Raw genomic sequence first — 26,999 nt, 5'->3', positions numbered from 1 at the left:
ATAAAGGCAAATTCAGTGTTAGGATTAGGAAAAGTATCTTAATAATATATTTTAGTTTTGAAGATTGCATTTGTATGACTCTGAGGATGCCCAAAATTCTGGGGTGTGGGAAAAAGAAATCCGTCAAAGGAATGGATTGGGTTCAGATAATTAGAATAGACCTAATGGGACTTAAGTAGAGTAGAACTAATGTTTACTAGAGAAGAAATCAGTATGACTTAGGTTAATTATATGAATAGGTCTACCCTAAGTATGACCAAGTCTGGATCCAACCCATCATCTGGTTTAATTTAATATACGAACACAGCCACTAAGCAGTTCCAACTATCACATCCTAGCCTAATATGCCAAGATATGAACAAGCTTTGTGCCCATGCATATAGCTTGTTTCCTGGGCATGACACAAATTCAACCAGAAAGTCTTCGCTTTCTCATAGTCTCCTGTTATATCCAGACCAGGAAACTATGGTTATAAACCAGGATCTTAACCCACACAGTTTGAAGTTGGTTTAGCATTTTCCATTGATACTCTGATATGGATATATCCAGAGTAGTTTGAATTGTGCATCCACAGGATAGCAGCTTTCAATAATATTGCTGGCAAAGACATCAAGTTTTATAATACAATAGGACAAAATTCAGAGAAAGTTCAGTGTGCTTAAGACACCTTGAAGTCCAAAGAAATTGAGCTCAGCCAACTTGTTATATAACCATACTTAATAATTTATGGCTTATGCCCATACTTTATTATGTCCCTCACCACACCATGAATCCCAACTCAGTTCCTTATTGGAACAGTTGTTGAAAAGCTTGAAGAGCAAATGTAATTCACTGATGCCTCTTAAGGCCCTTACCTGGCTTTTGGTTGCGGCAACCTTTGCAAATAATGCTTGAGACACTTTAGCTCTCTTCATTTCCTGCTGGATCTCATCATAAATGGAAGCATTAATGTTCATAGTATTGTTTTCTGGTTTCCCATTCCTTTCTGTTGCAATAACAGCTGTTTTTACCTAGAAAGTATGATATGAATGTCATTAGCAAATAGATAAAAAAGGATGCCCAGTTAAGAGCAACTGCAAATGTCAGCACACTGCACTTTTAGATGCTCTTATTTAAAAAGAAGTTTCCTTAAAATGAAGAGGGCTTACTTTCAAGTTAGCATGCTTAGATATACAGTGAAAGGAATACATATTTTCTGTAACAAGCTCCTGTGAAAGCCCTACACATCCCTAAGCAGCTTGGAGTCAGCTTACCTGAAGGATCAACTCCTCCCATATGTACTTGCCCAGATCCTAAGATCGTCTTCAGAGGCCCTTCTCCGGGTACCCCTGCCAAATGAAGTGAGGGCCTCTAAAGAGAGGGCCTTTTCTATTAGGGCACCCTGGTTGTGGTCTTTCTGGCACCAGGAGAAGACCTTCTTATTTTCCTAGGCATTTTAGTCTTTCAGTTTCTGTTGTTCTTAAATCTTTTACTGTATTTTAGATATCTACACTGCTGCTGCTTTTTATTTTGGTTTTATAGTGTAGCTTTAAACTTTTATAAACTTTTAAATGTTTATATTATGTTTAATCGTGCTGTTATTTTATGGTTTTAATTGTTGCGAACTGCCCAGAGAGCTTCAGCTATTGGTATAGAAATGTAATAAATAAATAAATAAATAAATAAATCAAAATTAATCAAAACTAACAAAAGCCCAATAGGTACTTGCAGATCTTTGGCAGTGCAATCCTATACATATCTACTCAGAAGTAGATTGAGTTCTAAGGGGCTTCTTCTCAGGCAAGTGTGTATAGGATTGCAGTATAAATGAACTTTACTCCTTCACAGTTAATGAAAAGCTGTAGTAGATAAACTATTCTTATTCTGACTGGCTTGTAGAAATAATTGTTGGCAACAAAGACTGGACACAATTTGTTGATTGCTGAATAAACAAAATTTTTAGTTTTGACTGTCTGAGGATCACCAGGTAGGCTTTGTGGAAAAGTCGAGAGATGAACTCTGGCCTTCCCGGTCTACGTCCAACCCTACTCACTCCACACACTAGCTCTCAATTAAAGGAAAGCAAGAAAACAGATGGATTAATAATAATTCTAAGCATTAATTTGGTACTTTCAAATATTAAAAGTGCTTTGAATATATTATCATATTTTTCAACTTCATAAGTTATGTTAGGAATATTGACAGGCTGAGGCCAAGAGAAAGGGACAATGGGGATATTTGCCCACTTACTCCTTGGTATCTTTAGGGTGCAATCCTGTGCATATTTCGACAGAAAAAGTCCTACAACTCCCAGGCAACAGGGGAGAGGGCCTTCTCGGTGGTAGCCCCCCATTTTTGGAATGATCTCCCTAATGAGAACCCCATGGTGCCACATTGCCATGTTTTCAGCGCAAGCTAAAACTGCCATCTTCTCTCTAGCATTTGGTAGCATATAACAAGTCTTTTGATCAGGTCCTGGATGGTTTCCGACCATCCTTTTAAATGCTTTTAGATGTATGTTGTTGTTCTGTGTGCTATCTGTTTTATGTCCTTGCGTGAATAGTTTTATACTTTATATAATGTATCTTAATGGTTTTTAATTTTTGTGAACCGCCCAGGGAGCTTTGGCTACAGGGAGGTATAGAAATATAATAAATGACATGAAAATGCTGGCTGAGGAATGCTGGGAATTGTAGGACTTGTTTCTGTGATCTTGGGACAGTCAAAACTAAATGTTTTGTTTATTCAGCATTCAACACATTACGTCTAGGCTTTGTAGCCAACAACTATTTCCACAAGCCAGTCAGAATACGAATATTGTAAATGTTTCTATTAAGCAAATGTAGAGTGTGTTTCCCTTTCCAAGGAGTGCTACCATTCCCTGCCTCTCGCCTCCCAAACAGCAGTAAAGAAAAATTTATAGAACAGTTGGACTAAATCTGAGTCCCTGCATCTCTTTAGAAATTAACTTCCCTAGCAAATATTCCATCAGGGACAGGAAGACCTCAGACTTGCATGATGTACTTTCTGTTTTTACTAAAGGTGGGCCGCTGAACCATTCAATCCAGCATTTTTTTGTCAATTTCAGCAGAACCAAAGCCTAGCTTGGGGGGGGGGGGGGCGGGGACAAGCAAGTGCAGGGGACAATTCTGATTTGGACTGCAGTGGGGCAAAGATTAAAGCCCCTCTCACCTCCAATCCATCTTACACTCCCCATGCGGGCTATTAAAAAAATCAGTTACACAAGGATAGGATCTAGCATACTGTATTTTAATCTGCTCTCCGTATATGGATCCTAGAGAGATTTTTGAAACCCTTGCTGACTTGTGGGGGTATGAACACCCTTGTGGAAACTTTGTTTTCTCTTGAGTAGTGCTAATGCCTTGTAACATACAAAGTAGCTCTTTTTGCCTTGGCAGCAAGAAAGACCAAAAAGAGAGTACTGGATAAAATTGCTGTAAACTGCTTTGGAGATAGCGTTTAATTTGAATTAGTGTGTTCCTTTTGTATCCCTGTATTCCATTCTTGCTATAATAGAGAGTTTGGAATTTTATCCATTGTATATATTGTACTGATTTGTTGCAATATATATTTGTCATGGACTTTGTCTAGATCAATTATCATCATCATCATTACTCTGTGCAAGGAAAAACTACGTAATGAACGTCATGTCTAGCTTGGCCATCATAGTTTTTTGGCATATATCTGGACTTTCTCATACCCTTCAACAAAGGTTTCCTAATTTTCCAACTTTAGCCTTCAAAGCCAAATTTATTGGTAACAGAATTAATGATGTGTTTAGAGGAACCATGTGTGATCAGAGGTTATACATTTCCAAGGCAATGTGGACACAGAGCATAGGGGAATTTATTTTCAGGAGCAACTACAATATACTACACATACAATATAGATACATATGTATGTGTATATATTTACAGAGATAGAGATAATATATGTACATATCTATTTGTTAAGTTTCTTTTGAATACAGCTTGAGGCATACTACTTCACTGTTGCTCACTTTGTAATCCATTAAGGAACAGCTAAATAGTCCTTAATGTTACAGCATAGCTTGTTTGCTGATGAACATTTATATATGATCACAATTCCCCCTCTTATACATGTTCATTTGGCCTTTGTTTCCTACATTGAACATTCTGGTTTTGCCTTAGCTTTGTTTTATTTTGGACAAGCTGTGTGGTTTGCGATACTTTGAAACCACATTAGTTTTTAAAAATGTCTTAAAACAGTAAATAAAAAAAAAACACCTTGAGCTTTGCACTCCACAGTGCCATAAGTTACGTCTGCAGCGGTTTGGTTCTCTATCTGGTATTGATTAGAAAAAGGTGGCAACTTCATTGAACGTTTATACGTTGAGGGTATATCTTGATTCAAAAGCAATAATTTTCTCAAGACTAGAGAGTATAATGTTTTAATAACATTCTTAAAAGCAGGTCATATTACATGGGCTAAATCAGAGAAACCATCAAACAGAATAGATTACACTAATGTTGGCATGCATACACACACACGTACGTATATATACACATACATACCAATACTAATATGTATATTACTACAGGAGAATGTATACATATGTATATACATATACACATAGATATGTACATATACTAACTCTATCTCTATAAATATGTACACATACATATGTATCTATACTGACTAGATTTAAATATTTATAGTAAACAATTCTCTAAAAGTCCTTATCCAAAAAAGACGAAGGGCAATGGACAACTTTTCCTTAATTATAATTAATTATCATGGTGAATAAAGATTTATACAACTCTTTTTAAAGAAAAGAGGCGGCCAAATTACTTTTAGGACAAAACACTAATAAGGTTGCTTAACGTACACGGATGAACGTGGAATATGGGTCGCTTGAGGTTTTTTCTCTCTCCAAACTCTTGCATACAGTTTAACATCAAAAATATTTCCCTTCCTTCCTAACAATTTCTCTTGAACCATTAAGAATAGCATGAATGATTAGTCTGCTGTGCTCTAGTGAGCACTACATTATATATTGCTAATTAACCTTTTAGAGGCTATCTATAAATATTTTTTTTCATAATTCATATTGAAAGGATCAGTCACAATTTAGTGTGATACTTTATACATCTATTTCCTCCCTCTCCCCCCAAAGAGGAGATGTTTATAACATTAAGTTTCCCGAAAGGGCACTGAGAGCTAAAGAGTTAGAAATTAACTCAAGACAGAACTCTGGGATAAAAGTGCTAGCAAAAGACATTAAAACTTTCAAAAACTTTACACTGGTGCACCACCAAAACCCATAACTAGAAGTGTTATTTATACAGCTCCGTCAATGCACAGGGCACTTTACAAAATGTGAAACAAATGCCTGCTAACATCTTATGTCTAAAAGACCGTTTGCAATGGTGATAAAACTTTACTAACATTTCTATGATACTGTCAAAAACTTTTAGTCTCATCTGTCTTAAGAAAAAATAATTTCCTTTCCTAGTAGCGATTTAAATATGTTTAGAAAGGCACCTCTCCTAGGAAATCCTTTTATATACCTACCTCCTTACTTAAGGCTAACTATAAAAACAGGAAATTCTGGAGTTACTCATATTTTCTGAACAAAGCTCAAACTGATGAAGACTCAAACAAGTAAATGAACAGGTTTTCTCAAATATGGGAGCTCACATTATTTTCCCCAGGTGAAAACAAAGAAAAATAAATAAATTTATAAACCAATTCCCATAAGTACTATTTTAGTTTAGGAACAAAAATCTATTTTAATCCTGGTTTAGCTTTTAATATTACATTGTACATTAAAATTCATAAAGTAGTTCATTCCAGGCAAAACAAACTACTTTTCAGTTCAGTTCAACAAATGGCAAAAGAGGTATAATAAATGCAGTTGCTTTCAGAATGGCTTTTATCAGGACAAAGTTTACTACTCCATTATTACACTGGCGCCTGGAAGCACAGTTATATTTAAGTGTTAGTGTTTCCATTAACTGTCCTCTCCATGGTGGTTTCTCAAGAATAGAAGGCTGTATTTTATATTTTGGCCATTTCATATGTGTCATTAAAACTAGACTTGGCAGAAAGATGGTCAACTATACTATTCTCTATATAGAAAACAATTAGGCATTCAGTTTTCAAATGTGGTTTTAAACAATCTTAAACAAGTGCTAGATATACACATAAAGATAGCTGGTGAAATTAGAAATTGTATCATGCAAATCTGAAGGTCAACCTAAGCTCTGCAGCCAGAAGCAGGAAGTCACGAGGGTCCAAGAAACCTCTTATTCAGAAAACTTAGTTTGATAAACCTTTGACTAGATTTCTAGAAATATTGACGAATCAGCTTCAATAATTTATATGAGAACTGGGTGACTTTGTATTTCTAGCAATGCTAGTGTTAAGAGAGACATTAGCAGATCCTGGCTGAATATCCCAGTTGTTATTTTACATTATGCTTTTAGACATGCACCTCCCCTTCACACATTACTGTGTGTTCTTTGAAGAGCCATACACTGGCACTCAGCTTTCCCATAAGTTGCCTCAGGTATTGTGGGTGGAATTCATCAAGAAGTATAGTCCTTAAACACAAAGGAGTGCTAATTCCCTGAGGGCTACAGGACAATTAAAGCAACTTATGAAACAAAACTAGCAGCACAAAGCAAGATGAACAACTGAAGAGAACATGCAACTCCTCACAGGATTTTTAAAATTTAAAATTCCAGAGCTAGTGTGAGGCTGTAGATAGATCATTGGTGCTTCAGAAATCTAGATTCAAAAGTCTGTACTGTGTTGACTTCCATAGCACAAGCAAAGCCCCTGTAACCAATTCCACAATTTCTTTCGACTGCCTGCTCCAGTTTTTAAAAGATAAAATAAATACAAATGTATGGCATGGCATGGCTTGTGCAACTATGATTTTAAAAATTTAATTAGAATTCCTACTTGCATTACTATAGCTGGAAAAACTGCAGCATGTCTTTCTTTTTTGCGGATCACTAATGCTTTAGCAACAAGTAGATCAGAGAAACTTAGAAAATAGTTTACTTGTGAAGGTCGGCTGGGTGGTGTGCTTATAAGAGGTGTGGGGCCCATAGCAGAAGCTGCATTCAAGCTTCTTTCCCTTTCATCCTGGTATATTCGATCTCTTTCTGCTTCTGGCAGCTGCAAGAAATTCTGCATAGCCCGAAGGTTTACCAGTAAAGACTGTGAAGCGGTCTTGGGGTCTTCTTCCTTTCGCAGGATTTCTGAGAGCAAGCCCTGCAGAAGGAAAAAGCACATGCACACACACAAAGCCACATTACGCTATGCAGTTTTATACACGTAGTCAATAGTGCTAATCATGTTTTTCTTTGTTTCACTAACAGTAAAAATACATTCATCCTGCATAGGAATGCATTACTAACAAATTACGAAGTGCAGAAGAGAGCATCAACTGCACCCTTAATTATATTAAGCATCTACTTTATGCACAATGCAAACTGAATCTGTTTAATTGGTCTTCTCTTTTTTACTGACTTAACTTGCCATGATATCTTTCTAAGACATAGAAGAATAAGTATATATGAAATCCAAATAATTCTGCAGCATTATTAAATCACTAATTCAAGGCTGCAATAAAGCACATATTCAACCTACATAGTCAAAGCCATTTCTGAAAATTGGGGGGCATTTTATGACTTACAGATTTGATACACAGAAAGCTTTACAAGTAGAAAATAGAATGACATTCACATGCTGATTGTCATTCTGAAAGCAGTACTTTGCTTCCTCCTCCCATATATTTGAAAAAAAACTTGAGTAAATGAACAGGTAATCACTGGAAAAGATCTCTTAATTGATGAAGGCACATATTTATCATCATGTGTCAAAACACATACTACATACACATACATATATACACACACACTAGAAAGTTATTAAACAAAATCCAAAAATCACACATGACCCACAGAAGGAATTGTTTACCAATTTATTCATACATTTATAAATACCCAAGATATGAAGGTAGACAGCATTCAGTTGCCACCCAGGTACTAACAACCTTCACACAATCACCTGCCTTGAGAAAACAGGTTCTAGAAATCCAAAATCCTGGCATGTTGTTCAGGGGATGCACACAGGAAAGCTTTGTTTCTTTTAAAAAAAACCACATAACCCTGACAAAACTGCTATATAATTAAGGATAGCTTAGATATCTAGGTATTTTTATTTTATCTCATGATAGCTGATCATTTTATACAATCAAGCTGTTACATGACTTCACACTCAAGATCTACCTGACCACCGTATGTGGATGGCAGGAAGGACTTTTTTCTCTGGCTAGCAAAACTGCATCATTAGCTATCCCCTGTAGCAAATGGCTTGCTCATTTGACAGAGCGGAGCTATTAGCTGTTTTGGTAACCTTAGTGAGTTGCACCGACACTTGCCTATATTGCATACTACAGACTGCACGGATTGGGATTATTATCTCTGAAGGTAGTTGATGGGTTTGGATTCTGATTCTTTCTGCCCCAAAGAGTCTGTAGCTGAAGCAGTCACCAAGGACAGAGGTGTACACTCTCTCTCTCTCTCTCTCTCTCTCTCTCACACACACACACACACACAGTGGACAAATCTGTTTAACAAAATAGAAACCAAGGTTAAAGGAGGAATTAAACAACCTGAAAAGAGTGGGAAATTTAATTCTTAGGAAGTAAGATAAACTAAAACCAATCTGTTAAAAGGTGGGAATACATGGCCCTATGGCAGGGTGCAGAACCTCAGCCTAGGGACCAAATCCAGTCCTCCTGGGATCCCAATCTGGCCCACCAGGGTTCCCGAGAAGGTCATGCCCCCTTCCAATGGCCTCACTTCTGCCCCCTGACCACCAGTTGTTTGGTGGTTTCTTGGCCTTTCTGCAGCTTTTTCCCCATTCTAAAAGGTTGAACTGACTTCCGTAAGGCTCTGTTACAGCCAGCAAGAACTTTAAATTAAAATATGCTATTTTTGGCATTTTGGCCCCAACCCTTTTGCCATTGGCCCCTCCTACCACTGGAATGCAGACCTTGGGAGCTTCTCCAAAATGGAATTTGGTTCTGAACAGAGGTTCTGCACGTCTTTCAGCCAGAAATGCCCTATGGCCATATAAGAAACTTTACACTAAAACCCAACACAAACAAACACCCATAACTGGTGCATCAGAGCAATTTGACAGTAGTCCCCACATTTGCAAAATTATTTTAATGATAGTGTGATTGTCATCTTTTGGGGATGAGGTTTTGCATATTTATGAAGAAAAGGTACAGTGAGAAATCAATGGAAAAATGCAAAACCCTGGCAGATTATCACTAATGAACATAAACCAGCATTTTCCAAACTTCTGATAGCTGAGGCAAATATTATTCCTCAGCTGAAGCTGGAGGCACTTTTCAGTCTCACTGGGTAATTACTAAAGTAATTTATTTTTCAGATGTCAGAGTAGTGTAGTATCAATTTTAATTAATTAATAGCACTATCCTCTACTTAGAAGTAAGTCCCATTAAGTTCAATGAGGCTTACTCTCAGGAAATGGGTACAGGATTGTAACCTAAGGGTGCAATTCTGTGCATATTTAGGCAGAAAAAATCCTACAACTCCCAGCATTCCCCAGCCAGCTATGAAGGATTGTGCCATACATTAGTTAATTTAAGAAATTATAAAAATCAAATATTACCTTTTCCCACATTTTTTCTCCTTCTTCAAGGCACTGTTCATAATAGTTACCTTATTTGATCCTCCAACAACCCTGTCAGGTAATTTAGAGTGTAAATATGTGACTGGTCTGAGATCACCCAGTGAGTTTCATGGTTGAGCAGGGGTTTGAACCCAGGTTTTTTCAGTCCAAGAACAACACTCTATTGTCTACATCACACCTTTTACAAGTGTGATCCAAAAGCACTAAAACCTGCAACCCATTTCTTACCACTTGGAAGTAGGTCTGATTAATTTCAATGAAATTTATGACTAGATAAGCATGCTTAGGACTGTTGCTTTAAATAGCTATCCACAGGATATTTGCTCAAGAACGTATTTTAATACAAGTTTCATAGTCATGCATTTCCAAGAGGGCAGCAAATTGTATCAATTCTGATTTAAAAACTTATAAATTTGGTTTCATATGCCTTTGAGAGAGATTAATAAATGTTGCTTAAGTATAATTTCAATCTATTATCTAGGATTAATAAAGAGACTATTCGGTGGTTTACTTAACATGCTTACATTTTCAGAGACTTATAAATGCTGCAGTTGCACACAGTTGCAATGCTTGTGATGGACTGCACTATTTTAATAGGAGGTGCAGAAGCAGAAGCTTCCACAATAGTCTGAACTTGCCCTCTGACCGTGAACATACACTTCATGATGCCCATACGAGAAGGAGAAATATCTGACCACATAGAAGTTCTTCAGTCGCATCTCTGTATGTGGTGCTGCTCTGGCCATGCCTCTTGATCGGAAAAAGGCATATCAAAGAGTAGAGATAACACATGTGACTTCCTCTGAAAGCAGCATAATTCTGGCACCTCTCTGCATTTGGAGTGATAATAATCCAGTCACTCCCAAAACACACACTAGAATTACATGTCTGTATGGATAATGTCACTGTATCCTTTAGTCACTAGGTGGCCTTGGACTTAGTGTATCGGGGTTGAGTTCCTGTGTGTGCCCTGTTCTTGTTTAAGAGAAATAATGAAATTATGTCCTCTACACCTTCCATGATATGATAGCAGTATCCCAGTTTGAAACCCACAAATTCCTAACAAGACAAATTGCACAGTTTCCTGCAGCGGAAACTTTCGGCTTTAATAATCCTGCAGCATGGCCTGAATGGGAAGAAGATTTGCTTGCTTTGCGTAATCACAGGAAGAAGGAATAGTGCAAGTTCATGATGAAAGAAGCTAGCAAACTTTATAAATCCTTTACCTTTACTGAAGAGGGCCACAAGCACAACTATGAGAAATCTTCTGACCACAGTTGATGCCCATTTCATCCCCAAGAGGAATGTGGTTTATGAGGGGGCCTGCTTCTCCAAAGAAACCTGGAGAAACTGTTAAGTCTTGCTCATGTAAAGTTCATGTCTACCTTCCTGACTGGTGTGTCTCCTATGAGCCTTCCCTAACACTGTCCTAAAAAGAGGCTGATTGAAAAGGAGGCATGCCTACACTCTTAATTATTATTTTTAAAAAATGCAATACATTAGCAGTTCTCTCAAGTCATGCTGTATTCTGCACACTGTTTGAAAAAAGCAGTGTGTGTGCGCGCCTGTGTGTGTCTGCATATAGCTATCAATATATATGACATGTAACAGTATGCTGGCAGCCATATATAAACATCTGTCCACAAAAAAATCAAAGAACAAGCTTCTCATAAAACAATATTTCCCTTAAAAGAGAGGACAGAAGGTAGTGGGCCATGTCCTTCCCTCCCCATCCTTCTTCCAGCAAGTGTAATCATCCCATCTATCTATACCACTACTCCTTCTCTTGCCTATCTGTTAGAAACTAGTGAGCTGGCTGGTATTCTTCAGGAGGCCACTGGATTTCAGTTGTGGATCGTTAATGTATGCAAAATGCTTAGAACATATTCAATTATTGACTAAAGCCTCCATAATTTGCCTTCACTGCTACTGTGAACCATTTACTTTTTAAGCCCTGAAATGCCACAAAACATCTCAGCCCTATCTCCTCTGGATATATGACTGGCAGGGCATCGTCAACAGTGGCACTGCAATTGTGAACTCCCTCTTTGGAGAGACCCAATTTCCACTCACCTTCAGTGAGGCTACTAAGGCCATTTTATTTAAACAGGCATTTAGGGTCTGAAACATGTCTTGCCTTATAGTTCTGTTGCTGCTGTTTGGTGTTCATTTAACTGATCAATTCTGTTGTTTTAAATTATTTGTATTACTGATTTTAATTGAACACCACTTTGAATGCACATGTGCAGAAAAGTGGTCTATAAATGACATGAAATAAATAAAAATAAAGTGAATGTATCATAACCAGCCATACTAATGATTACTGCATTAATGTAACCAAGGTAATTTGCCAATGTATTATATTTCGGTTATTAGACATCTGCCATGTATTTGCTCATTTGAGCATATTTTCCCTTACAGTAGAAGTCAATTTAAGCCATAGCCACATCACATAAAAAATAAACAAAATCTTTACAAATCATCACAAGTATATTTCATTAGTAATTGCACAAAAATGTTCAATAAGTATCAGTGGTTTCAAAAGCTAATTATGAATTCTTTAAAAAGGGAAATAAATAAAAGTGTCTGCCAATACGAACTAAAACATAGCTTGCCTGGCCCCCAGTTTGTCTGCTCTTTGAACATAATCACTTATTCAGATAGATTTTATCAGGCTCATGGAACTTCAAAGCTCTCCAAAGAAAAATGTGATTTGCTGAAACCTCCCCAAATATGCAAAACATTCTTGTATGCGGCCTTCACTGCAGTGGATTGAAATCTCATATCCAGGTGGAAGATTATTTTCAAACTCCACCCGCAAGTTTGGAGCCCTGCCAAGTAAGTTATACGCAGACACATTTATCTTTGTCACTTATTAGCAAGACAAGAGCTGTCGTGATAGTGTAATAGCACCTTTTTACCTTTTACTCTAACAGTGATATGGGCAGTGTGCTTTTTCTTAAATTACACTGTGAAGAATTATACGAACACAGTGGCAATTTCTGTTATACTTAAGCAGGCAAATTTCCCTCCACCACATAATTTACAGAACTGAAATTCAATAAAACATTACAGGATGGTCCATTACTGTTATCAATTTTGAATAATCCATCTTCATTCTTCATTTTACTGGAAAATAAGCAGTGCGCCAAAGACAAAATAAAAAAAGGAGGAAATGAAGAAAACCTAGCAGGGTGATCTGGGTAAACTTTTGATGTGGTCTTCAAATGACTGCATGCAGCACCAACTTTGTCCAGATAGGTTGCCATGCTATTCCACATACATAAGAATAGAACAGGAATTACTTGCACACATGTTCCCCATGCTACGGGTCTCAAGCAGCATGTTAGGGTACTGGGAAGTAGACCAACTTTTTATTATTACTACTGCTATTATTGTTAATAATAGTAATAATAATAAATAATAATTTAATAGATTTATATAGTGCTCACCATATTTAAAAAGGTATCTCTAAGTGGTTTAGGAGAGTTTCAGCCTGCCACTTAGCATGGTGGTGGGTAACTTTTCCTCCCAAGCAGTTATTTAGAAGAAGCAAGTCCTCTAGCCTAATTAGTTCTACTGCTAAGCAAAACAAAGAGCCCAAAGGTTTGTTAGGGACTTTCCTAGTCTTTTCAGCAATGTACTACCTTCTTCCTAGTGACAAAAGCTAGAAGTATAGCAATCAACAAGTATAGCCATACCGTTGTGTGGACTGCAGTCACTGTTTCTGGGACACACTCTAGGAAAATTATAGTTGATGTAAACACAAATTACTGAATTTTATTCTTAAATATCCAAAAGCATTTTTCATTTTTACTGTACTATGTAAGATTAAAGTATGATCAATGGAATGTAGCAGTTGCTACTAATATATGTATATGGAAAGGAGGAAATGGACAAACATCTAGAAATCTCAGAGGGAAAACTGCCTTTCTGAAAACAAATATCACTGCCTTCGGAGATTGAAAAGAAGTGATATAAGTGGATCACTTTGTTTGGATGATCGTAAGCCCACCATGGCTTAAATAAGCCATTTTGAATATTCAAGCCACGACTGTGGCTTGTCGGGTCATCTGAAGCTGGTGGGGTGAATTGTGCAAGGGTTAAATAATCCTTGCATAACTCTAGAATAGGCCATGTTTTCTGCGAGGGTTGTTTAACCCTTGCACAACTCACCCCTGCAAGGTTCAGATGGCACAACAAGCCAAAGTCGTGACTTCAATTTTCAGGATGGTGCCCCATGTGTGCCATGGCTTGTTGTGGCTTGTTGTAAATAAGCCACAACAAGCCACACCAATTGTGCAAACCTGTGTAGGTCAATATGTGTATGTAGAATCCTGGAACATAAGTGAAAAGATGCTCACTAGTAGCATCAGTGGAACAAAACATAAAGATGATAGGATCCAGAACCATATATGAACAAAATAAACGCAGGAAATACATTTGCAGCTATAAATCACAGTATCAGCTTCTTTGCGTATGATGCATTTCTTTGTATTACACAGAAAATTACGTATGCCTAAATATAAAATCTGAAACATGATAAACTTGCTTTAACAAATTTGGTTTTTGTTTAACCATGGAATTTGTTTTTACAAATAAGTTTTACATTAAAGTACTGCATTGATATTTCTTGTTAAGTTAATAATGAAGAGAAATTAAAAAGATGGGTAGGACATAAGAGGAACATCAATGATTAAAATTATACTTATTTATACAGGTTTAGTTGCAATCATCATTTCTGGGCTTCCTGTCTTTTCTGGAATACTAGAAAGAATGTGACCAAAAACTGTATTACTTTCAAAAGTTTATGAAGGTATCCTAGAAGATGGCACCAACCAATGTCACTATGGCAGTTGTGCAGCAGCTAATAAGGTCAGCTTTAGTGTATCACTGGGCTTGATCTAGCCCACTAATAAAAATGAAGTGTTATTACTTTAACAGACTTCCTAACGACATCAATAAAAATTTACTTGCATGGTTTCCAACTGTTAGTTAACATCTCTGTACTAGCTGAAGAACTTAACTTGTTAAAAGACACACAATTCCCTGAACTACATCTATATTTTTCAGTAAAATAGTTCTTGATTGTCCAGAAGCAAATTAAAAATAACTTCAGTTCATAGCATAAATTGCACATACTGAAACATCCCAAAATTTATATTTCAACACATTCAACTTAATTAAAATTAAGCAGATGCAGTTATTGCCAAAATCATTCCTCTACTTCAATGGAAGAAGTCACAGAGCTGGAAATAATCACAAATACTTTTCAATTTATATTGTTCTAAAGAGCTATTAAAGAATTAAACAGTTACATTTTCCAAAGCTCAGGCTGATGGACCTTGCTAATTGAGTTTGTGTAATAAAAGTCAAACATTAAATGTACTGATGAATCAAAAATAATCCAAACTTTCACACCCCCTGCCATTTGTTTTTGCAAAGTAGGGGGGGGGGGAATTTGTTCAAGCTGCCCAAGGTTAAAAAATAATGAAAGGACAGGTTCAACTAGCTGTGCTCATTTGGAAACTTAGAACATGGACAAGTGTCAGAACTTGAGTGTAGATAGCAGAATGAGCAATCAGTGTAAAAACTATACCTTTGGCATGGTGCAGAGATATAGTTCCTGAAGCCTCACAGATACTAACTACTCAGATTATTCATAATGGAGAGCCAATGTGCACTCCACCTACAGTATGGGGATGGTTATACATCAGCAAGCCGCTAATACATATGAAGCTGACTTACGGATTTTGTGCCCATGCAGATACAGTTTCTTCTTCTTTTAAAGCAAGGAGGATGTGTCACTAGACACAGGGAGCACACAAACTCCAACTATACAAAAAGGAACGAGGTTCACAAAATGGAAGAAAATATGATACAGAGGTAAAATCATATGAACAGAGAATGTGAACATACAAACAGACAAATTTTAATGGCCTATTTTGTCTTCTCTAAAACCCAGTAAACATTCCAGAGAATTGACTTCCCCAAAGTTCTAAACAAAATATGAAAAGAGGGGAGAAGACCCTACCCAAACATTGGTAGGGTCTTCTCCCCTCTTTTCATATTTTGTTTAGAACTTTGGGGAAGTCAATTCTCTGGAATGTTTACTGGGTTTTCGAGAAGACAGATTTTTCAGGCGGTGGAATTATTTGTAGTTTGAGACTTAGTTACTTGGGGTATTCTGGAAGAATTCCCCTGCTCTGCCTTTCATAACCTTTTAAATTATTTTTAGAACTCACATGCAACTTTATAAATACAAGTATGGATTAAAAAGACCAAAACCATTGGTACAACTTCCAAAAAAAAATCCTTGACTATTTTCCTAGTGAACTTCTAAGTATTTTTGACCCTCACCTTATTTATTGAAATGTTTGTACTGTAGGAATTTACTGAATTCAATGTTTATGAATTTTTTGTTGTTCATTAATTGAATTATTTTTCTCAGATACTGCATTGAAATTTTACTGATAGTTTATTGTAGCATTTCTATAGTTAGATAATTTCACTTTATTTATTTGTATTTCTTACATTTCTATACTGCTCAATAGCCAAAGCTTTCTGAGTGGTTCAGAAAATAAAATTTAAAACCATAAAATACACATAGTAAAACATAATATAAAAACCTTACATTTAAAACAGAATAAAACCAAAGTAAAACCAGGGAAAAAGTCAGCAGCAGTGCAAAAATCTAAAAATGAACTAATGCAATTTTTAAAACTGAAGGATTAAATTTTTTTCCTGGTGCTTGGTGGCTGCTTTTTATGTCCTTGTACTTGCTTTGGTATGTTATTGTTAACAGCATTGGGATGGTATATATAAATAAAATAAAGGTAGGATACAAACTGCAATAAAAGGGCCACATATGATTCAGTCTCCATGAAGAAGAACCCAGTTTGAAATGGGTCTGGGGATCAGCTTCCATTGATATTAGTAAACACTTTATAAAATTGGATTTTTTTCATTACTAGTTTTATGTCTTGGATAGATAGCGTTGTGTTTTAAATTGTTCTATTTGGAATTATTAAATTCTCTTTTTATACTGTATAAAATTTTTATACTGTATAAAAAAACACAAAAATTTGAATTGTGACCTCCAATTTTTACAAACATTGTAAAAATTAAAAATGGTAAAAGATTTTGTCACTTATGACCGTTTATATAGGCTGTTTTCATATGTTACCCTATGCAATTCTTGGTATTGCTTTACCATATATGTCTAATATATTTCAATTGTCTGTTTTTATGGTTTACTAGTTTGTGTGTTCATATCCCCTTTCTAGTTGGCGTACCTCTGATGTAGTGTGATTCATCCTCCTTCTATGGTTTGGTTTTTGGGCTCATAAAATGGCAGAACATTGTTGCAGGATGACAGGGTAACTCATTCATCATCCCTGAGATCATTCTGCAGCCTAAATCTAAACTGTAAAGACTATTAAGGTTGCAAGTTGCAATCTGCAGAATCTAATGTTTAATAGTACTGATGCAATGAGAGAGATTGCTACTGCTGCATCTCCCATCATGTTTCTTCTTGGATTCCATCATTCACTTTTCTCCCCTATCTGCTGTAGGGCAAACATTAGCAGGCAGGAAGAGTGACAAAATCAAAGAAGGGACTCAGCAGGAGATGTAGCAGTGCTAACCTTTCTTACTGCACCAGTAGTGTTAAAGGAAAAGGTCATTTTTCCAGGTTGTGACCTGCAGCCCTAACTATCTGCAACCCAAGTTTTATGGGCACATTGGCTAGTGCCATGACATGTGTACAGTGTTGTTAATTCAGCAGGAATTTAAGTGAGCTGGCAGTGTGGACAATATAGAACTGTATTACTGAACTACTTCTGATTGAGTGTAAATGTGAATAAGCCCATAGCTGTGCTGTTTTAAAAATGTTCCTCAAGATGGGAGCAAAGGGAACTATTTATAGTCAAATGGTGTCTTAAAGGCTTTAGTAAAATGTTGCTCTTTTTAACTGCTTGCTTCCCCAAACAATTGTTATTGGGTTAGAAAAATACGTAGGAGAAACAGCTAACTGTGGTCAACATTTCCTAGTACAAGAATGAAAGTAGGAATACTTCCACATAAGTGTGGCTCGGACACAGCCTAAATATAGCTACCAATTTTGCATCATGTTTTATTTATCCATCATGGCAAGTCCACGTTAGTGCAAATAATAGAATAATGAATAGTGTAGATGGGGAAAAATTAATTTTGCTTTTTTTTTTTTTTTAAAGAAAAGTCTAACCTGAGTTCTGTTAAATGCCACACGTGCAAAAACTGCCTGCGAGATTCCTGCTCGTTTCAATTCATCACGCACCCACTGGTAGATTTCGGAAGACACCTCTGTGTTAGTTGAGACCTGCTGCTCCAACGGCTTGTTCATGGACCTGCTTACGGGAGGAGGATGGTTCAAGTACTGTTGGTTTAAGGACTGTTGGGCTAGAAGTCTGTTCACTGCATACTGCTGGTTTAGCAACTGGGCCATTACCAGCTGCTGATTTACCAACTGAGGGCTAATGGGAGTAGATACAAGTCCAGGGTGCAGGTTTGGAAGTGGGGTCCGAACAGATGGTTGACTGCTATGAGAAAGCTGAACAGGGGATGGAGGCTGTTCAGCTGTGTTCCCTGGGACTGGCTGGTGACCAAAGTTGACGTGGTTGGCACCTTGTTGTGATAGTTCAGAAAGGCTATCCATTTCAGCTACAGAGGGAAAATAAGAGATATTATTTACTTAAATGAAATGGTTTACAGCAGGGGTACAGAACCTCAGGCACAGGGCCCAACTCCAGCCCTCTGTGGTCCCAATCCAGTCCTCTGGGGTTCCTCAGAAGGCCATGCCCCCTTCCCCCAGTCACTGATCATTAGGTTGTTTCCTGACTTTTATGCAGTTTTTTCCATATACTAAAAGTTTGAAACCCCCCTCCCCCACTTTTAGTTACTGGCAGTAAGACTTTAAGTTAAAATATGTTGGTATTTTTGGCCCCACCACTTTTGCCATGCTCACCACTGGAATGTGGCCCCCAGGAGCTTCTCCAAAATGGAATTCATCCCTTGGGCTGGAAGAGGTTCTGCACCCCTGGTCTAGAGTCAGATAAACAATAGAGGTTGATGATCTTCATGAAACTATTACTATCTTATTCTCTATTTGATTCAAGAGATGCTAACCATACAATATTCTTAGTGTTTTCCTAACCAGAGCATCTGAATATTTTTATACACAATTTCTTTAACATGTTCCTGGACACTGTCTTTTGAAATCTCTTTACTCCCAAACAGAGGGCAATTGGCATTTCTAGGCCAAAAATCTTAAATGAATGAATATGGAGTTTTTCTTGTATCACCATGAAAATGGACTTTGTACTCGACTCATTTTGTCTGACATCCATGGATTTCAACATTGGGAGTATGATTTGGAATGTAAAGGCTTGGAATTATTTCATATGTATTTCCTTAAAGTTACATAATTATTGTTAATATTGGGTGAAGTTTAAGTTTTGGATGCATTCCAGCTAGCACAGCTCATAGAGAAGTATTCAGTTAGAAGAACTCAGGATTATTTTTTTAATTTACTAGCAGCATCTTGAAAAGTGAATACAATGCTATTATTAAAATAATGGTCAATAATCAAAGCATCACTTGATTTACTCAAAATGGAAATTTTGTGAAAATTTGAAATAGGTGCAATACATTGGCTTGTATTGCAAAGAACACCACCAATGGTGTTCTTGCACCAGTGAAACAGAAAGTGCTGGCAGATCAGGACCGTATCCTCTCTTCCCCGCTGAAGTCTGTTCTCCCCAAATCTGTTCCAGAGGGATAGAGGACCCTCCAGAGCAGATTTGGGGGGTATGCTGGCAGCTGTAGCAGGGAAATCCACTTCACTAGTGGGTGACCAGGGTTGGATTAAACCCAGTATATCAAATGTGCTAATACGACACCTATGGAGGTTGTATCACTGATTACAATGCAATTAGGATCAAATGATGGGTTGGATCCAGACTTAGTCACAGTAGATCCACTAAAATCAATGGGACTTTCAATTAGTCATGACTAGCTTATGATTTCAATGGATCCACTCAAAGTATGACCAAGTCTGGATCCAATTCTATCTACAGACAACTGTCACTAGATTCTGATTTGATTTCATAGAAATATGTTGTCACTGAAGATGCACTGAAGCTACAAAAATGGAAAATGCCTTCCATTTTCACTAAAGGTTGTTTTGCACATTCCCAATTTAGAAAACTCACCACATGTTTTAGTAAACCCCGTAACATGTAAGGAAACACTCTAATAGAGATGCAGGGCCAATTATGATGATTGTACACAGTAAAAAAATACCAAGTTTTCCTCTTACTACAGGGTTCACTGAAAAACCATGAATTAAAAATACGGTAGATTCATTCATCCTTAAATCCAAATTCAAGATATATTACTGAAATAATATTTTCAGTAATTGTCACAAAGATTACACACTGTCACCATTACACCCAAACTATGATAAGCATGCAACAGATTGGTGTGAATGGATAGACTTAGTTTAAAATTTGAAATGTGTTCAGTATTCAAACTCCCATTTAACTATGAGAAAGCTGGTGGATGTCAGTGGGCCCTTATTAATGAATACTAATTTTAAAAATTAAACACTTGTAACATTCAAGCACACTGGCATACTTTAATGTTACAAACACATTCAGATGCTGCAGCTTGTGCAAAATGCGGCAGCCAGACTGGTAACAGGAACAAGATGACCTGACCATATAGCACCGATTCTGGCCTGCTTGCACTGGCTGCCTGTATGTTTCCAAGCCCAATTCAGGGTGCTGGTTTTGACCTACAAAGCTTTACACAGCTTGGGACCACAGTACCTGATGGAACGCCTCACCCGCCATGAACTGACCAGTATGCTACACTCTGTATCCAAGGCCCTCCTCCAGGTGTCTCCCCTGAGGGAGACTCAGAGGGCAGCAACAAGGAAAAAGGCCTTCTTGGTAGTGGCCCCCATTTATGGAATGATCTCCCCAGCGAGGCCTGCCTAGTGCCAACATTGTCATCTTTTCGGTGCCAAGTAAAAACTGCCCTCTTCTCTCAGGCATTTGGCAGCATATAATGAAGTCTTTTTGATCAGGTCCTGGATTGTCTCTGGCTGATTGTTTTAAATTGTTTTCAATATTTTAATTAATTAATTAATTCATTTCATTTCCATCCCGCCCAATAGCCGAAGTTCTCTGGGCGGTTCACAAAAATTAAAACCAAAAAGTACACAGTAAAACCACAATATAACAATACAACCAGAATAAAACCAGGATAAAACCTATCAGCAATGCAGAGATTTAAAATACAGATTTAAAACAGCAAAACTAAAAGACTAGAAAGCTAAAATACTAAAATGCCTGGGAGAATAAAAAGGTCTTCAACTGGCGCCGAAAGGAATACAATGTAGGTGCCAGGCAAACCTCACTAGGGAGCTCATTCCACAGCCTGGGTGCTACAGCAGAAAGGGCCCCCCTCCTAGTAGCCACCTGCCTCACTTTCTTTGGCAGGGGCTCATGGAGGAGGGCCACTGGGGATGATCTTAAGGTCCAGGCAGGCACATATGGGAGGAGGCGATCCTTCAGTTAACCTGGCCCCAAGCCATTAAGGGCTTTGAATGTTAATACCAGCACCTTGAATTGGGCCCAGAAATGGACTGGCAGCCAGTGCAACTGGGAAAGTACCAGCATAATATGAGCTCACTGGCCAGTCCTTGTTAACAACCTTGTTGCCCTATTTGGACCAGCTGAAGTTTCCGGACCATTGTCAAAGGCAGCCCCGCGTATAACGCATTGTATTAATCCAGATGAGAAGTTATGAACCTGATCCATTAGGGGGAGTGCAACCCCCTCCAGAACAGGTTGAACATCACCTAGCCGGGCAGACAAACCACCCACTAACAGCACCTCCGTCTTGTCTGGATTGAGTTTCAGTTTATTGGCCCTCATCCAGTCCATTACTGTGCCCAGGAACTGATTCAGAACAGCCACTGCCTCACCTGGGTTTGAAGAGAGGTAGAGCTGGGTATCATCCGCATATTGATAGCACCTCAGCCCACACCTCCAGATAACCTCCCCCAGTGGTTTCATGTAGATGTTAAACAGCATGGCGGATAAAACAGAGCCCTGTGGAACCCCATGGCATAATTGCCATCGCACAGAGCAATAATCCCCCAGCACCACCTTGTGGAATCGGCCATCCAAGTAGGAGCAGAACCACTGCAGTGCAGTGCCTCCAACTCCCAACCCAGACAACCTATCCAGAAGGATACCATGGTTGATGGTATCGAAAGCCGCTGAGAGGCCCAGGAGAATCAACAGGGTTGCACTCCCCCTGTTCCTCTCCCGGCAAAGGACATCCCACAGGGCAACCAGGGCAGTTTGCATCCCAAAACCAGGTCTGAAGCCCGATTGAAATGGATCTAGATAATCCATTTCAGGACCCCTCCCAGTTCCCCCACCCAGGTCTCAGTAATACATACCAGGTCAGCCCCCTCATCCACAATCAAATCATGGATGAGGGAGATTTTATATGTTGTTGTGCTGTTGTTGTGTATGCGATCTGTTTTATGTCCGTACATGAATGGTTTTTATACTTTATATAATGTATTTTAATGGTTTTTAATTTTTGTGAACTGCCCAGAGAGCTTCGGCTATGGTACGGTAGAGAAATATAATAAATGAAATGAAAAATAGCTTCTTCCTCCTCTCTATACTCTGCAAAAGCAGTTCTAGAGATTTCATCATATTAGCTAAGATAGGGCCATGTTTCCAGAATTCAAACAAAGCTTAAAATGTGATAAATCATAAGCATGTAGTCACCAATACTTCAGCTCTTATCTTTTTGCTTACCCATCATATCTTTTGCCTTCTTGAAATGTTTATACCACCTCCCAAATTCCTGACATTTTGCTGCTGAGACATTTGCATAGTAAGTGCTGTTCACAATGGAAGAAATCATACTCTGAAAGGAAAGGGAAAAAGCATCTGTATTATTGAGATGTTTAACAAAAGAAGCTATTTTAATTATTTGATGGGTAATATTTTTAGTCTCAACACCATATTGAATTTTAATTCTTTACACCCTAGACATTTTTATGCTGGCATCCTTGACAGGAATACTAGCCTCGCATCACTGGCAAACGTGTAATATCTTTTTAATACAGCTCAATCTATGGGCTGTTTTTCTACACAAACATACATGGGTGTAAGACAATATGTACCATTAACATATGTTAAAAATAGTGTAAAGTTTCTATCTGAAAGCTGCTATACTATGAGGCTACAAAGGGGAAGACAATGAACCAAATGGAAAAAAATATACTCTCGTGGGGGAAATTGTTGTCTGAAGCAGTTCTAAAACTATTCATAATGAATGCCCAGGTATCTTGATTATTAGTTCTACTGAAATCATCTACAACAATACACTTCATCTATAGCAGTATTTCTATAAATAATGGTTTGGATCAAGATATTTTCTGGATCAACTGCACTGATGGAAGGAAAAGTCCACTTCTTACAGCAGCCTCTCCAGCCTCCTGAAAATACAGAGAGAGTCAGGAGACTCTGTTGAAAGGGGTGATCTGTGGTGTCTGGGGGACAGGGGGATCCTCCAAAATTGGGCGGAGAAACCTTCCACAAGCTGAGCCTTCCTCTCGCGAAGGACAGATCCTGGATCCAATCCATAATATTGGGGGGGATCCCCACTTATATGCCCCTTAACTAAATGGTTAGTTTTCAGAATCAACAAGAAAAGAATCCTTCATATAGGCCAGAAAAAATATCAATACAATACATTAAGATTATCTTCTGCTAAGCCGAGCTATTTAAAATCCTAAAAGATGATGCTGTTAAAGTGCTGCATTCAATATGCCAACAAATCTGGAACACTCAACAGTGGCCACAAGACTGGAAAAGGTCAGTTTACATTCCAATTCCAAAGAAGGGCAACGCCAAAGAGTGTTCAAACTACCGCACCATTGCGTTCATTTCACATGCCAGCAAGGTGATGCTCAAAATCCTACAAGCTAGGCTTCAGCAGTATGCGAACCGAGAACTACCGGAAGTACAAGCTGGGTTTAGAAGAGGCAGAGGAACTAGAGATCAAATCGCCAACATTCGCTGCATCATGGAGAAAGCAAGAGAATTCCAGAAAAACGTCTATTTCTGCTTCATTGACTACGCTAAAGCCTTTGATTGTGTGGATCACAACAAACTGTGGCAAATTCTTAAAGGGATGGGAGTACCAGACCACCTTACCTGTCTCCTGAGAAACCTGTACGAGGGTCAAGAAGCAACAGTAAGAACCAGACATGGAACAACCGATTGGTTCAAAATTGGGAAAGGAGTACGACAAGGCTGCATATTGTCACCCTGCTTATTTAACTTATATGCAGAGTACATCATGAGAAATGCCGGGTTGGATGAATCAGAGGTCGGAATTAAGATTGCTGGGAGAATTATCAACAACCTCCGATATGCAGACGATACCACCCTAATGGCAGAAAACGAAGAGGATCTAAAGAGCCTCTTGTTGAGGGTGAAAGAGGAGAGTGCAAAAGCTGGTTTGAAACTCAACATTAAAAAAACTAAGATCATGGCATCTGGCCCCATCGCTTCCTGGCATATAGAAGGGGAAGAAATGGAAGCAGTGACAGATTTTACTTTCTTGGGCTCCAAGATCACCGCAGACGGTGACTGTAGCCATGAAATTAAAAGACGCTTGCTCCTTGGGAGGAAAGCTATGGCCAACCTAGACAGCATAGTAAGAAGCAGAGACATCACCTTGCCGACAAAGGTCCGTCTAATCAAAGCTATGGTTTTCCCAGTAGTAATGTATGGCTGTGAGAGCTGGACTATAAGGAAGGCTGAGCGCCGAAGAATTGATGCTTTCGAACTGTGGTGCTGGAGAAGAGTCTTACGAGTCCCCTGGACTGCAAGGAGGTCAAATCAGTCCATCCTAAAGGAAATCAACCCTGAGTGCTCATTGGAAGGACAGATACTGAAGCTGAAGCTGAAATATTTTGGCCACCTAATGCGAAGAGAAAACTCCCTGGAAAAGACCCTGATGCTGGGAAAGGCTGAAGGCCAAAGGAGAAGGGGACGGCAGAGGATGAGATGGCTAGATAGCATCACGGATGCAATGAGTATGAACTTGAGCACGCTCCGGGAGAGAGCGCAGGAAAGGAAGGCCTGGCGTGCTATGGTCCATGGGGTCACGAAGAGTCGGACACGACTGAACGACTGAACAACAACAAAGAAAGACCTCCTTTCCATCCCTGCAGTTATAAGTGAAAATATATCTAACAGTGCAGTCATATATATGTCATATAGAGCTTCAGCTATTGGGCGGTATAGAAATGTAATAAATAAATAAATAAATAAAGTGCATTCAGATTTAAGCCCCAATGAGTTCAATGGGCATATTTGAGAAACTACTGTGGCACCACCACAAAATGCCTAATCAGTGGATCGCTGCTTTGGCATCTACCTGTCGCATCTATGGATTTTAAGCTGTCTTATTCAGCAAAAACTTTTGTTTTGTGTCTATTGGACACCACAATGTCACTTTAATAAGGGATTTTCTAATTCAGCTAATTGCTGGCAGTGCAATACAGCTAATGCTTAATAATGATGATGATGATGATGATGATGATGAAGATGATGTTTTGGCAACGTCCACTAGTTGCTTCTTTGGGGGGACAGGTTATTACAAAGATAAATTTTGTACTGGAACAGTCTTTAATAATCTGATATACACACTCTTTTAAATTATTTAGAGCCATGTGTGGCGCAGAGTGGTAGGTGGCAGTATTGCAACTGAAACTCTCCCCACGACCTGAGTTCGATCCCAGCGGAAGCTGGGTCTCGGGTAGACGGCTCAGGTTGACTCAGCCTTCCATCCTTCTGAGGTCGGTAAAATGAATACCCAACTTGCTGGGGGGAAAGGTAGTCACGACTGGGGAAGGCAATGGCAAACCACCCCGCTATAGTCTGCCATGAAAACGTCAGCGTAAGCAGCATCCCTCTAGGGGTCACTAATGACCCGGTGCTTGACAGGAGGAACCTTTCTTTCCTTTCCTTAAGTTATTTACTGCTTCATGGAATTTAACAAATAGTCACCGTAAAGGGGTTATCTGTGCCCTTTTGACAGCGAAAAGACTGATATTATAACACTGGAAGGATAAACACTCAGCTCCTATAATGCAATGGATTGAGGACCTTACAACAGTTAAATGGGTGGCATATGGGCGCCACCTTCAAATGGATACTTATTTGGGTATTTGTCCACTTTCATTGATGCTTATGTATTGCTAGAAAGTTGTATGCATTTCATACAAATCCAAGTACATATATTAAAACCCGCCGGAAAATAATAATAAATACTTAAATAAAAATTTTGGCTGCCCATGGGCACCATGTTGGAGACCCCTTTGCAGGCTCCATGTTGGGGAAACCTGGTGCCTAGTACTGCAACTTAAGAGAGCAATCCTATGGTCCCTAGATAGTGTGCCAGGGACCACAGGATTGTTTAGAAAAAACTCTCCAAGTTTTTCTGAAGTGAGAGTCCCTGCCTAGCTCTTCCTAGCCACTGCAGAGGTTTCCATGGTGGCTTCCTCTATGACAGGGCTTGGCGACTTCAGGAGGTCTGGGGGCCATTTCTGCCCCTGGACCTGCCCGTGGGCTGCAGTCTATGGGGTGCCCACCTGAAAAAAAATGGGGAAGATAAAAAGTCAGTGGCAAACTGCTCCAAAGTGCTCCAAGGGTTAAATTTCACTTGTTTCCAAACTAAATGTATCCATTTGGGGCCCCCATAGTGGCTACAGAGCACCAAAAGGGCCAAATTTGGGCACTCTGTAGCTACTATGGATACTTTTTTTTTTTCTTCCAAAATTTGACCCCTGCTCTACGACATCAGAATTCTGAGGGGGAGAAATGGGAGTGTCAGGGACATGCCTTGTGAGCAGATCCCAGCCTTGCTGAGGGACCCTATGCCCTCCCAGCCCCCAAGCATGCTCTGAAACCTGTCTGATAGGATTTCCCTTTTTGGAGGACTAAGAGGCAAAATATACCTTGGGTGTTCCTTCCACCTTGTTGGTAAGATAGGCTCCTCACCTTTAGGATTTCTCAGGAAGTTTATTAAATCAGAATTGTTACAATGAACAGTGTGACTTGATCAAAGATCTATCTTGTTTGTATTGCTATCCTTTATGAATCCATAAAGCAGAGGGCAATAGCTCAGTGCTAGAGCCCCTGCTCTGGATA

The 26,999-nt window shown here is 38.7% G+C and overlaps 1 protein-coding gene across 12 annotated transcripts in view; it reads right to left on the bottom strand.

The window, feature by feature from the left end:
• Nucleotides 1-26,999, bottom strand: part of SATB1 (SATB homeobox 1) — a 156,155-nt gene that overhangs the window by 47,823 nt on the left and 81,333 nt on the right. For all 12 annotated transcript variants that reach the window (XM_084858379.1, XM_084858377.1, XM_084858376.1 and 9 more), the window contains 4 exons: nucleotides 22,587-22,698; nucleotides 17,948-18,402; nucleotides 7,033-7,245; nucleotides 855-1,010 (listed from right to left, as the gene is read on the bottom strand). In XM_084858379.1, the coding sequence (XP_084714505.1) occupies nucleotides 855-1,010; nucleotides 7,033-7,245; nucleotides 17,948-18,402; nucleotides 22,587-22,698 (936 nt within the window). The remainder of the gene's footprint in view (nucleotides 1-854; nucleotides 1,011-7,032; nucleotides 7,246-17,947; nucleotides 18,403-22,586; nucleotides 22,699-26,999) is intronic.

The sequence above is a fragment of the Heloderma suspectum genome, chromosome 5, assembly GCF_057233095.1.
Source record: "Heloderma suspectum isolate Gila_16-S chromosome 5, 16-S_ref, whole genome shotgun sequence".
In the NCBI taxonomy this organism is placed as follows: domain Eukaryota; kingdom Metazoa; phylum Chordata; class Lepidosauria; order Squamata; family Helodermatidae; genus Heloderma; species Heloderma suspectum.
This window is presented reverse-complemented; position numbering and strand designations above follow the sequence as displayed.